This window comes from Brienomyrus brachyistius, chromosome 2 (genome assembly GCF_023856365.1).
Source record: "Brienomyrus brachyistius isolate T26 chromosome 2, BBRACH_0.4, whole genome shotgun sequence".
In the NCBI taxonomy this organism is placed as follows: Eukaryota; Metazoa; Chordata; class Actinopteri; order Osteoglossiformes; family Mormyridae; genus Brienomyrus; species Brienomyrus brachyistius.
The window spans coordinates 20,680,309-20,693,067 of NC_064534.1; the positions used below are offsets into that span (position 1 = coordinate 20,680,309).

The window sequence follows — 12,759 nt, forward strand, 5'->3', positions numbered from 1 at the left end:
CATGTTATGTCATTTCCATATATCAAACTCCAAGTTTTCAGTCAGATTTTCACTCTATGGCACCGTTACAGTAATTTTCTAATAAAAGCAGATTGTTTTTGATGGATAGTGATGTTTTGTTGTCTGTTATCCACAAGGGGCTGCTCAATACCCCTTGGAAAAAGCACAAAATCTCTAATTCTGGGAACTTATAAAATGGACCAATGAGTTGCTGAGATTTTTTCATGTAGTGTTAAAAGAAAACCTTGTTATTCTCATGCTGTGATCCAGTCGCTTTAACTTTTTTTTTTTAGTAAGAAACCTGCTTCGTCATAGAAATCCTGGATTTATATTTCAGTTACAAGGACACACTACCCTCGTTCACCAAGCTCTTTTTTGGGCTCAGTGTTAAAAAGAATGTTATACTTTTGTCCTTTAGGTGGCACTGTTTGTCACCTTGTAGGTGGCACTTTCAAGTTTCGTGTCTCTGATGCCAGTTCAAAAGTAACAAAGTCGTGCATTAGTCAAAAACACAACAGCTTTTCCTAGAACGAACTACAAATCTATTTTCTTAAGTAGTGAACCACTTGGGTCAAAGATAAAATGCTACAAGAACAAAATGTAAGACACAATATCCCTATTTAGTATGGATGCACTTCAGGCCAATGTGACAAAACACTGCCGGAAAATGCTAAAATGGAGATGTGAAGATCAGAGTTTTGGTGCTGTCATCTGCTGTTATTATTTGCACTAGAACATCATATACACCTTATCAATAAAATAATAATTATTGAGAAAGCAAAATGATCCCCTGCTGGATGTTAACCGTGCCTGTGGGTTTCCAGGCTCACCATGACCCCTGAGTATACAAGCTGTCATGGAAAACCAATGGATGATGGCGATTTTTATTTAAAGAACCACACTGTGTCCATATCATTACTGTAAGTTAGGCATCTGCAGTCGGGTTTAGGGAATTCCCCAGTGGTCCTGTATAATGAGGGCCAATCAATGGGAAAATGTACCACTGCCCGGTCAGCAGCAAAATATACAAAGGGGGACCCTCTCAGTCCCTGGGCAAGTGTTTAATTTTCCATGAAAAAGTGGTCTCCACCCATTTTTACAGGAAGAGCGACTTTTACAAAAAAAATGATCTGGGAAGCTACTGAGTCATGATGATGGTATATTTTGCCGACTGAGAGGGAAAGGTGGTTGGGGGGGGGGGGGCATTGCAATTGACTATGAATGTCATGAAGACTGACCTGTCGAACGCGATCCGCCAGTTTGTGACCACCGACATAAAAAGTACACTGTAAAAATATTTCATAGCTTGGTGTCCTGAGCTTCCTCGGACAGGCTGCAGGCCCTCCGCTACCCTGCATTGGGTAAGCAGCTATTCAGGAAATGGATGGACTGATGTTGAAAGTCTGAAAACAGCACAGGGTGATTTCTTACATGAGCAATTAAAACTCCTGTAAAAAAGAGGGAGGGGATGACTTGTATTACAACCTGCCCAAGACACACCTTTGCCTAATTGCTTCCTTTCTATTTTATACTTTTCCCCACAGAGATGGTATATGATACCTTTTGTTAACCAATTGTGCGTTAAAGACACTCGGTCATGGTATGAAATGGAGTAACGTTATTACTTTGGACCTTACAATCAGCTGGTTCGAGTGCTATTTCCGAACATAATTAAAGATAAAGATGAAAGACGCCGCAGGAAAATAACCCGGAACTTATTTGTTATATTGCTACTTCTGCACCCGAGATTTCCATAAATCTGTGTTCTTATGAGCGCCAAAAACACAATCTACATTTTAATCTATATAAAAAAAAAACAAGCGCAAGCGCGCAGACAAATGTACGTCCGGGGCCGTGTCATCACCGCCTTCTCTTTTCTTGTAAAGGTCGATCGCGATAGACGCCACCTGTCAGGCAACTTACGTGGATACTTAAGAAAAGCGGTGACGCACAAGGCGCTGAATCTAACATCGGCTTCGCTCTGCTCAAGCGGTAATGGGTGACATCAAGGCGAGTTTATTTCTGGCGCTTTATGGTAAGTTACACATCTTCTTTATCAGCTATTTATGGTGTTTAGTGCCGGGATATCATAGCCTCTAAACACGATTAATACAAATTATAAATGTTTCTTAAAAAAAAAAAAAAAGTGTACGTTCTTGTGGATCGCTCTATGAAATGGAGACAAACGCTCAGTGATATGGAAAAGTAGAGAAAAAAAAATTATATTATGTTGTTAATTTTATAGGCTACCTGTTGCTACATATTCTTTTATACTAGTTTTAATATTCAACCAATTAAACACGTGAATCTTAATCGCATGAGAAAGCCTATAGTGGGATTTTATATTTTAAGGAATTATTTCTAAAATATCTAAAAAAATATTATGTTTCGCTGAACGTTTGTGTTATTTGACGAATAATTACTTCTGACAGTCATTCACAGGAAGGAGACTAGTCTTCACGAATGTATTTTTCGTGTTATACAGAATTTAATACCTTAATCTGCCTACGTCACAGCAAAGTTGGTATCAGATGAAACCAGACAGCTGTATACTGTCGTTAAGAACAACAGTCATATGAATTGAAATACGAAAAAACGCCTTAAATTATTCATGTAAATTATCAGGGAAAGTGTGACTGTCGCAGGCAAGTGATCCAATTCTGGCGAATTACCGCCCCAAGAATGAATACGTTTTAGGAGACATCCATCCATCCATCCATCCATCCATGCGGGGGGTCCGTAGCCTATCCTGGAAGCTATGGGCACGAGGCGGGGAACAACAAGGGACGGGGGGAGGGGCAGCCCATCGCAGGTTTTATCGGATCTTTAGAACAATATTGAATACACTATACGTTTAATAACTTTAAAAGTGCATATTCAGCAAGCGTAGTGAAGTGAATAGTTTCTGAGGAAATCTGCTATTCATTCTAAGGATCATTGTCATATGACGTGTTTTACTAGCAAAGTTTACATTTCTCATAATTCTCGAGATTGTAGATATTTACACATATTTACTCAGAAATTTACGCATGTCTAACAGCAATTACCATTTTCTCACCCTTCAGATTGTTTATACGGGATGTTTCATTACAGCCAATAAATAATATATTGCTACCTAAGATCGCTACCTTTTTTTCCACTGCAGGATAATTCACACACGGTCTATCCCCCGTGTATTCTGGCAGATTAGATTTCTCTTACTGCTGTGACTTGTATACCTTGTTGAATTGCAGACAATTGTATCTCGCTACACTCCATTCTATAACAGTTTGTAACCCAGGAAATCCTGCAGTGCTTGCTTGGTGCGTTTACCCTGTGTGCACTTGGATGTGTGTACTTAGCTGAATAACATAACTGAGATTTTTTTTCCAATCTTCTTGAGATGTTACTTTTAGTGGGAGTGTTTCCTTCCTCAAGAGCTTATGCCATATACCTCTTACGCCATTGGCTATATGCGCAGATCATTAACTGCCTCTTTCTTGTTCTGAATGGCGCGGTGTGTTCACACTTACGGTGCTGAGTGGGTGCTGAATCATAGTTCTACGAGATGTGGTCACTCTCCGTAGTGCCTCAGCCCAAAACTCACAGACGAATACTACAACTCGTCCTGTGGTCGGAGTAGCGTGTGGCTCTGTGGGTTAGTGCTTTGCTCGCGTAATTGAAAAGTCACAGGTTTAATTCCTTAAAGTTGGAGTGATGTCACGGCTGGGCCTTTAAGCGTGGGCCTTAACCCCAGTTGCTCCAGGGACTGGCTGATCCTCACTCTTACGTCACCGTGAAAAAAAAAGTGTCTGCTGAACAAGATGTAAAAAACGAAGTGACGTGGTTCTCATGGAGTTCCCCACTGCCCTAAGCTCCTGAGCACTCATGAGGTACAGGTCTGGCACAAGGTGTTGTGGGAGGCTGCCCGGCTGTTAATGGCATCGCTGGGTAGGAGGATATAATGGTTTAAATTACAAATAAGGACACACACAGCAGCTCAGTCATATTGTTATTCCTTTCTGTTGTCCTGTGGTTTGTCATTTTAGTCTAGCTCCTGAAATATCGGATATACCTAACAGCTAAAGCAGTCTGCCAGTATTATTCATCTTTACTCTAAACTTAGCATTAGCAGACAGTCCAGTATGAAATCAGAGTCCTTAAAAATCATTTGTTACTGTACTGAAATGTACCTGTGTTCGTCTCATGGTTTGCTTTTCACAGTCTGGAGTGGAGAGCTGCTCTTCCAATTAACAAAGAGCTAAAGGTTTATATGCAAGTATTACATCAAAGCCGTAAATCACATCTGGCATCCCAATTAACTGACAGTCCTTCACAGGAAGGGGACTCTCTCTGAGTATGGAGAACTTTCCCTAAGGACATTGAATTACAAAGTAACATAGTGGAATTTGGCCAAGTAGCCAAATCCAATAACTAAAATTTGGATAAAGAACCTATTTTAGGAATTATTCAGAGATCGGAGGCAGGATATCTAGCACTTTCTATGAGATATGGTAACACCGGCCTTATGCTGTTGGGTGACTATAAGTGTTTTAATCCCGTGGTGAACCGCAGTATTAGATGTACATACACCCTGCAATCCTACAGTGTGTAACGGCATTTTGGATTTGTGCTGCTCTCCATTCTTCAACATGATTGGACACTCTTCAGATATATAAACGGTGTTCAGCTCATGCTTTCTTGTTATTGGTCACAAAATGGCGCATGGGTTACTGCCCTGCTTTTGTTTCTACTGATTGTCCAGGGGCAGCTCCTCTCTTTTTGTCTGCCACCCTGGTTTCACGAGTAATGCCTAATTGACTGAGAGACATGACATCTTTGTATGGTTTTAATGGGAGCAGATGGGTGAATGAAATTCCATGTGCTTTTAAAAGGGTTTGCAAGAAATTAAACAGGGGATTCAAACAAATTCCAAGGAAAAAGCAGAACTTGCACACCCTACCCGCGGCGGGTATGAGTACAAAACAAGGAGATTTACAATCCAAGGAAGAGAGTGCATTTCTATGAGACCCTTTAAACATATATTCTCTGCAGAGATCAAAGGCTCCCTCTGGCCAAAGTTCACAGTAGCATTTATACAGATTATAAGGTAATGGGAACGCAAGGCAGCTTCTGTTTGCTTTGCAAACCACTTCACCATGTGGCATTTTAAAGATCAGAAAATATTGTTTTTTTATGAAGTCTTTTTCCTCAGTGTAACATAATCACCTGTGAAGTAGAGGGCGGTAGCCTTGATGGGATCCTTCCTGAAAGACCTTTCTAATAATCCCCACTCCGAACCACCACAAAGGAAGTTCCCCTCCCATCGCATGCTGAACAACTGTTGCCTCGTCTGCTAACACATATTTAATCTTTACAGCTGCTAGCTACTGTGCCCCGAAGACACACAGACTGGAATGGCAGAGATTACGAGTATTAACTAATGACAACCGTTGCACCTGCAGCATGGGTGAACCCGCCATTCTGTTTTGGCTTGCGTCACCTCCCATACCTACATGTTAGGACCCCCTAACCCACCCCCCAGGGATTTTTCACATTACCACATTGCCTTGGGTAAAATACAAAGCAACTACACACAGCAGCGTATTCATGGAGGCAGCCATGTTTGTTCCGAGCTATAGTCCGAGTGGTAGGTCGAACGGGAGATTGTCGGACGTGATGTCACTCAACTCGGAATTTACGAGTTCTGAGATATAATCGAACGCACCATCAAACACCTTTGCAGGTCAAATAATAGTGTGAGTACAGTAGGTTTAGCAGATGAATAAACAGACACCCCAGTGTTGCATTTTGGATAAATGCTTCCAATATTCATACAGCCTGTGTATAAATGTGAATAAATTCTTATTATGAGACATTGAGCTTAGTCATCTACCGGTATGCCGTTAGGTGTTTCTCATACATCGTACTTTAGCACAATTCACTTTCTATGTGAGGCCAGGTCCATAAATTTTTAATAGCATCTAATTGCCCCAATCCGTTTTATGCCATAAATTCTTTTGGTAGTATAGTGTATAAAAATAAATAAAAAATCTGTGTCATAGTGAGCGGGTGGGAGCATGTTTGTATTCCCTGGATACTTATAAGGCACATTTCCCTCGTGGCCAGATGTAACACAGGGCGTGCATCTGTTACGTCAAAACATGCCGCAGCATCGCGATGGCTGCTGGAATGCAGGCCTGCCCTGCCTCTCTGTGATGGGACTGCTCATAGGGAAGAGTCTACCGGAAATCCGGCCGCTGTGAAAGTTTTGGTCTGGAGAGAAGTGTAATTACATTTTTTTTGGGGGGGGGGGGTGAGTTCATCAATAACTCAAGCTTCTCAGAATCCTGCTGTTCTCAGCTGATAGCGCGTTGCGAGAAACCACCTGTGCTGGTGACCAGCTCCTGTCCCAGGTGTAATTCTACCCTTGAAATTTGCATGACTTATCAGTCAATAATGATTTAAGCAGCATCTAGTGGCTTGTTTCTTGGCAGGTCTGCCATCAGACCCAGGTGCCCTTGCAATACAGGAACGGGGGTGTAAGCTTTTGAGGCACCACGCCCAGAGAAACTATTTGCCTCACTGCCGCCATGGCGCCAGGACGCTGCGGGAGGTATTGGGGAGGTAGAGGGTGAACACGCATTTTGTCCTTTTTTTTTTTAAATCCTTTTAGTTTTGGGCATGTAATGGTCAGGAAATCCTAGAAAAATTTGTCAGCTACCTTATGTGATAATAGAATTAGTGAAGCCTGTTACGGTATTTGTTCCACCCAAAAGAAGGAAAGCAACCATATGACTGTATCATAGCTACCCATGACAACAAACTAGGAAAAGGTGGGACAATGAGAAAAGGATGTTGGCACATAAAGACCAACCCAGACTAGTTCTTTTTGGACATAATCCATTAAGTTTATAAAAGCTATTTGGAGTTTTTGGTTACACACTTTTCACTACTTTACAGTCTTTGTCTGTCCTAATCCTGCCTGTTCTTCATGTAACTTACAATGTTTCTAGCAAATCAACATAGCCTCAAAGAAACCCTCACCTTCTTCAAAGCATTGTATTTGTTGATTTAGAGATGAATTCCACCAGACAATTGCACCACACTTATGTTACATGCTGTGTGAATGGTTTTTTTTTTTCTTTTTCCAAGAAAACATTCTACTGCAAATTCTGTGTAGGATAAAATTCATGCTGCTAATCATGACTGTTAACCTGACAATGTATTTAACTTTAAAAATAAATTGATTTCTCTATCCTAGTACAATATTTACCCTGCCCTACTTCAGTATTTAATACCTAGCTTTTCGTCAGTTCTGGATACTGTTAAAATATAAAGCCTTATGCAATGAAAAAAATGCTCACTATGTATTGAATGAAACTGGCTTTGACTTGCATGCCAATGTTATTATTCAGCTGTAAAAGCAAAAATAACCATTAATTATGGCAAATTTATAAACTGCAGGTACATATTCTTCCCATGTATCCTTCAGGTCTGTTTCTGCTGGGCTGTTATGTTGATACCACAAGCTCGCCCCCCACGTGTGGGCCAGGTCAGTGCTCGAAGTCACAAGACCCCCCCCTGGTCCAGAGGGTGATGTTTCAGAAGTGCAACTCCAGCCTAGACTACTGCATTCATGGGGAGTGCATACAGCTGGAGGACATCCCCGAACCCCACTGCAAGTAAGCACTTCTGCCTGAACCTGCAGCTTCAGCACCAGCCCTGCCTTAGAGCCACAGTCGTAAAGTCATACTTTGTCTGCGCCTGTGGAAGCCCGGCACTGGGCCTAATCTTCCTTATTTCCAGCAGCCAGTTGGTTATTGGTGTGCAGGTTACCCATTTATGGTATTTTAGCTTTATATAAACTTCAGTCATAGTACCTCACAGCTCAGTCCCCACTCAGCCACATACATATTCCACATATTTATTATACGTTTTGATGCGCAGAGCCAGGTAAATAGGTGGTGGAATTGGGGGGCTTGCTTTTTTTTTTTTTTGGGGGGGGGGGGGGGCAGAGGTGAGCACCAGTTGGGTTAAAGGACCACTGATCTATCAGAAATGATCCCCTAGGGTAAAACCATGGCCTACGTTGAAGATGCTTTAAGGACTTGCGAATGATGTAACTCTGTGTGTTGACTTTGAATGTTGTGTCGTGCTCCAGGTGCCCATCAGGTTATTTTGGACCCAGGTGTGAACATCTAGATCTGGACAAGAGCATACAGCCAACAATAAGTGAGGAGCACATCATCCTCACCGTGATGTGTGTTGGGCTGTTGCTCATTGGGATTGCAGGCCTCCTCTACTTCAGCATCAAGTGGTACGTGTAAGTGTGTATGTGTGTGTAATTGTGTGTGTGTGTGTATGGCCCCCTGTGTGTGTGCGTCTGTGTGCCCACTTCTGTGTGTGTGTGTGTGTGATCTGGTTGAATCTAACAAAATTCTTTCTGTCTGCACAGGACCCAGAAGAACAGAAGACCACCTCCAGAGAAAAATATATCAGGAAGTGCAGATGGCTTGAGCAACAGCTGTGTGTGTGTGTTCCCTTATGTATGACTTTGACCATATTTATAATGACAAATAGCTCAACAGGTGTTTTAAGAACTCAAGTCACAAATATATATATATATATATATATATATATATATATATATTTTTTTTTTTTTTTTTTAAATATATATATGGAATTCATATATATAAATACGGACTTTAATCTTGCTAGAAACGTGGTAAAAATGTCAGTTGGAGTCATTGGCAGATAGCGTACCGGTTCTGTAGCTACGGCAATCATGCTTTTCATTTCTGCGAGGGCGGGGCTGTGTGAGTCACAGCTCTCGCGGGACAGCCCCTCCCAGGTGCTTGTTTCTGGGAGGTACAGCATTCTCTGAACTGGACCTGTCCTTTTCGCTCAGCCTGCCAAGAAGCACTCTTGTCCTTTATTCTGATTCACAACTGAATAGCACAGTGAGGGGTGTCGGCAAAAGTAAGCAGCCGCCAATCTCCACCCAACAAACAAAAGCTCTGGTCCAGAAGAACCAGTCCCCCAGAGGACTATTTGATCCAATAAACAGACTTACACCACTGCAATACTACAAATCATGCATTGTTATATGGATGTCTCTGCATGTTTACATTTTTGTAAAAAAAAAAAAAATTGTAAATGGGCATCCTGCGTTAGTGTCTAGATGTGTGTTTGTCAAGCCCTCAAATGCCTTTTTTAATGGGGTATGCTTTTTTGGGCAACAGTTGTTTTGTAGATATTTCAAGTGATTCATTCCTAATTTAAGACGGCAACTAAATTATAAATGACTGACGAATATTTAAATTAACATTATGAAATGGTGTAATGAAAGTATTATCATTCTGTATGTCAACAGTTAAACTGTGGTAGTGTTGTGAGTGGACTTGGTGTCAGTAGTGACGCTGATGTTTAAAGCTATAGTGGATCGGATTGCCATGTGCTGCTGATTGCTGACTGGTTAGCATACTTCCCGTTTATAATGCTATTGTTTCCCTTGGGAGTAAAGCAGTCAGTGTTTGACAGGGCAGGGAGGATATTTCACCCTGCATTTGTCCTTGCTCACAAGGGTTTTGCACATGGATCGTTCACGCAATAATATTGACGTCACAGTGCTAAAGACCTAAAGTACAAGCATTTGATAGGTTTTTTTTTTTTTTTTAAGAAGTCTCCCTTTACATAACAATATTTTTTATAGTATTAAAGCAAATATTTTTATGCAAAATATTGTGTTTGTATTTCTGAAAGCAGGATTTGTTGTTGTTTTATGAAATTGGGATAATAAAATATTTTTATGTTAATATTACAATGTGCATTATGCTTTGTTGACGCCCTGTGGGTTTTCATTGTATTGCCCTGATATATTAGCGGTTACACCACATTCAGTTTCTTACAAGGCATATTCAGTTTTCAGGGATGCTTTATGCTTCTGTAATTACAACAACAACTGGTTGTTTGCTGAGAACAAGTTTTTGCTGAAAGTCTTTCTGTCGACTCAAACCAGCAACTTTGAAGGGATGGGAGCTCTGAAATAATATTTGGATTAACACCTTCCAGTTCACAAAACAATAGTCGTAAAAGAAATGTCCCATCTTACACCTTGAGTGTTCAGGGACGACTTTAAGTGACCTAACGCAGACTGATGAAATGATAAACCAAGACGGCAATCATAAACTTCATGGTCTCCTTAAGCCATTTGTGAATCTGCACATAGTATTCACCTCATGCCCAGGGCCATGCTTCTCTTCTCTCTGAAGGCCTCTGAGCCTGATTGGGTCCTGAGATGAGTGAGATCCTCAGAAATCCTCGGTGTGCAAAGCTGAAACCGAGAACTGATTAGCAGCAATGGAATTTTCCCAAGCTATGTAAACATTTGTGTTCTTGGAAATATGGAAGGTATGCATGAAATATGAATCTGAGGTGTCAGGGTAGCTGCATGTAGCCTTTTGTGTTCAGCGGAACAAACTGTTTATGGACGCATGCTGTCATTCACAGAGACAGCAAATGGAAACGTTCCCGAAGCACCTGCTTGCTTTACAAGTCGCTGGAGAATGAAGGCAGTATGGCTTAGCCAGTGCATTTAGAGAACTTCTCACAATGACTACAAATGTTTGACACATATATCAATGAATCAAGGTAAAAAATAGTATGTGTCCAACTAGGATAATATCCAATGTGTAGATCTCAACCGTATTTTCAACCTGCATTTTCTCATTCATTCCATATATTTGTTCCGTTACACACATGAAAGGCTATATGAATGATTGATTAAGCTCGAGTGGTGTGTGCTGGTGGAGGAATCACTATGTTCTGAAGGTGGAAATCCACTTTTCTTTAAGAGAGCACTCTGGAATTTCTCACGCCACCTGCAGCACTATTCAAATCAGCGCAACCTTCATTGTTTCCTTCAATGCAACTTTTATGACAAAAGAATGAGACTTGAAAGGTCTTGCCTTCCTCCAGGAAGTCAAAGTCTGCCACAAAAGAGTGGCTTAGGGAAGCACTAGATTCTGCTTTAGCTCATCAGGTCTGGAACGTTGCTGGTTCTAAACTCGACCCAGTGCTCCTATTGTACCCTAGAACAAGGTTCACAGCCTGCAAGTCATCCACTTCCAGCTGTCTTCTGCACAATTATTAGTCCTGGTTCGCTAATGTGTTGCAGATAAAACTCAGAATTTAATGACATTTGTTTTCCTGTGCCCATTCAACTCTTTTCTCCAGCACCTAGTTTAATAACCGTTAGCGGTCTCTCAGATTCGGTTACTTTTCAAAATTCAAAGGGTCCCTTCTCCCAGCACATGGTGCGCATATGCTTTCTGCTTAATGAGCTATTCATACAATTATAAATAGTGGCAGCAGTTCATTAAGCTTGACCGCCACCCTCCCGTCGGAAGCCGTAAGCAGGGCCGTTACGTGCCGTGGGCACGGAGCCGTGCTCTCATCAGCATTCGCCATGGCCTCTCCGAACACCCCGCTGCCCTCATGGACTCGCCACCTGGACCCACTAATGTTGCGGTCAACAGCATGAAAATGCAAACGTGTAAAGCACTGCTAAAGTAAGAAGAGAAAAAAATGCAAAAAAGACCGGAGTTATCTTTTATTGTACCTGCATTCTACCTCAATCCAGCATGAATGCATCAAATATACTTTTAAAATGTATTACTGACCCGAGTGTAATTAATAATCAAGCTTGAACCTTCAATTGAAGTTCAAATTACCAGAGGAAAACTTTTAAAGATTTTACTTTGGGCATAATGCACTAATCGGTGTGATTTGATGGTTATTTGAGTTGAACTAAGCCTCAGCATTTTTAATTGCTTTCTTGTTATCTGACATTATTCAATAAAAATACATTCAATCCATCCATCCATTTGCTATACCCATCTGTCCAGTGCAGGGTTGCTGGGGTCCGGAGTCTATCCTGCAAATTATGGACACCAGGCAGGGAATAACTCAGGATGGGGTGCCAAACCCATTGCAGTTTAAATCAAATATAAAATACAAAAGAATTTGCCTATTTGTTGTGTATGAATGTACTTTGCGCTAAACTTGTATGCACATCACTTCAAGTCACATTTTCCTTTGTCTCTGACTGTATACGTGTGGAGCCTCCTGAGATAAGGCAGGTCCTGTACCCAGAAATAACCTGCTGCCCTACATATGAGAAATGCTTAAGCTCTTCATTTTTTGGTTAGCATCCAGCTAATGAGCTCTTTCAACCATAACTGGATTGACTCTGTAAATCACTTTTAAAACAGTTAGCAAATTATTTTATTATAAAATATGTTACTGTATACGGCGAGGATGGCTGGCTGCTCACTCTCTATATAAAAAAAAATAAAACTGCTTTTTGGGAAAATGGCTTTATTGCCTTTTGTGGAGAGACAGTCATTTTAATCCGAAAAATAAATTAACGCTAAAAATATTTCACATATTTCATGCAGGGGCTGGAATGATGAAGGCTGTGGAAAGGAATCCATTCCTAGACAATGACATATGATGAGTGTTAAAAACGCTAAAGATGTTTAGACTTCATAGCAGCGTGATGATAGATGCTGACCTGTGTAACACGCTAATGCTACAATTAACACCAGCATTCATATCTTTCTTACTGTATAAAATGTGCCGTTCGTCAATTTTTTAGGTAAGGAGTATCTGCAGGTCAGATTTATGTAGGTCATATGATTTTAGTAAAAAAAATTCTATTCATACACCAAAGAAACACTTGTTTTACATCTCAGGATACATGGTCTTACGTTTCAG

At 41.0% G+C, this 12,759-nt stretch overlaps 1 protein-coding gene across 1 annotated transcript; it reads left to right on the forward strand.

Moving 5' to 3' along the window:
- The first annotated feature begins 1,634 nt into the window (after window positions 1-1,634).
- Window positions 1,635-8,611, forward strand: LOC125724938 (proepiregulin-like). The gene is made up of 4 exons (XM_049001426.1): window positions 1,635-2,035; window positions 7,475-7,664; window positions 8,144-8,299; window positions 8,438-8,611. Exons 1-4 carry the CDS (start codon window positions 1,996-1,998, stop codon window positions 8,532-8,534), a joined length of 483 nt encoding a protein of 160 aa, XP_048857383.1. The 5' UTR covers window positions 1,635-1,995; the 3' UTR covers window positions 8,535-8,611.
- Window positions 8,612-12,759: the final 4,148 nt, after the last annotated feature.

Excerpts from the sequence above, each read along its gene's own strand:
- LOC125724938 (XM_049001426.1), top strand. The coding sequence starts at position 1,996 with ATGGGTGACATCAAGGCGAGTTTATTTCTGGCGCTTTATG. Across the intron at positions 2,036-7,474 it reads TTTATTTCTGGCGCTTTATG|GTCTGTTTCTGCTGGGCTGT; the intron begins GTAAGTTACACA and ends TGTATCCTTCAG. Across the intron at positions 8,300-8,437 it reads CTCTACTTCAGCATCAAGTG|GACCCAGAAGAACAGAAGAC; the intron begins GTACGTGTAAGT and ends CTGTCTGCACAG.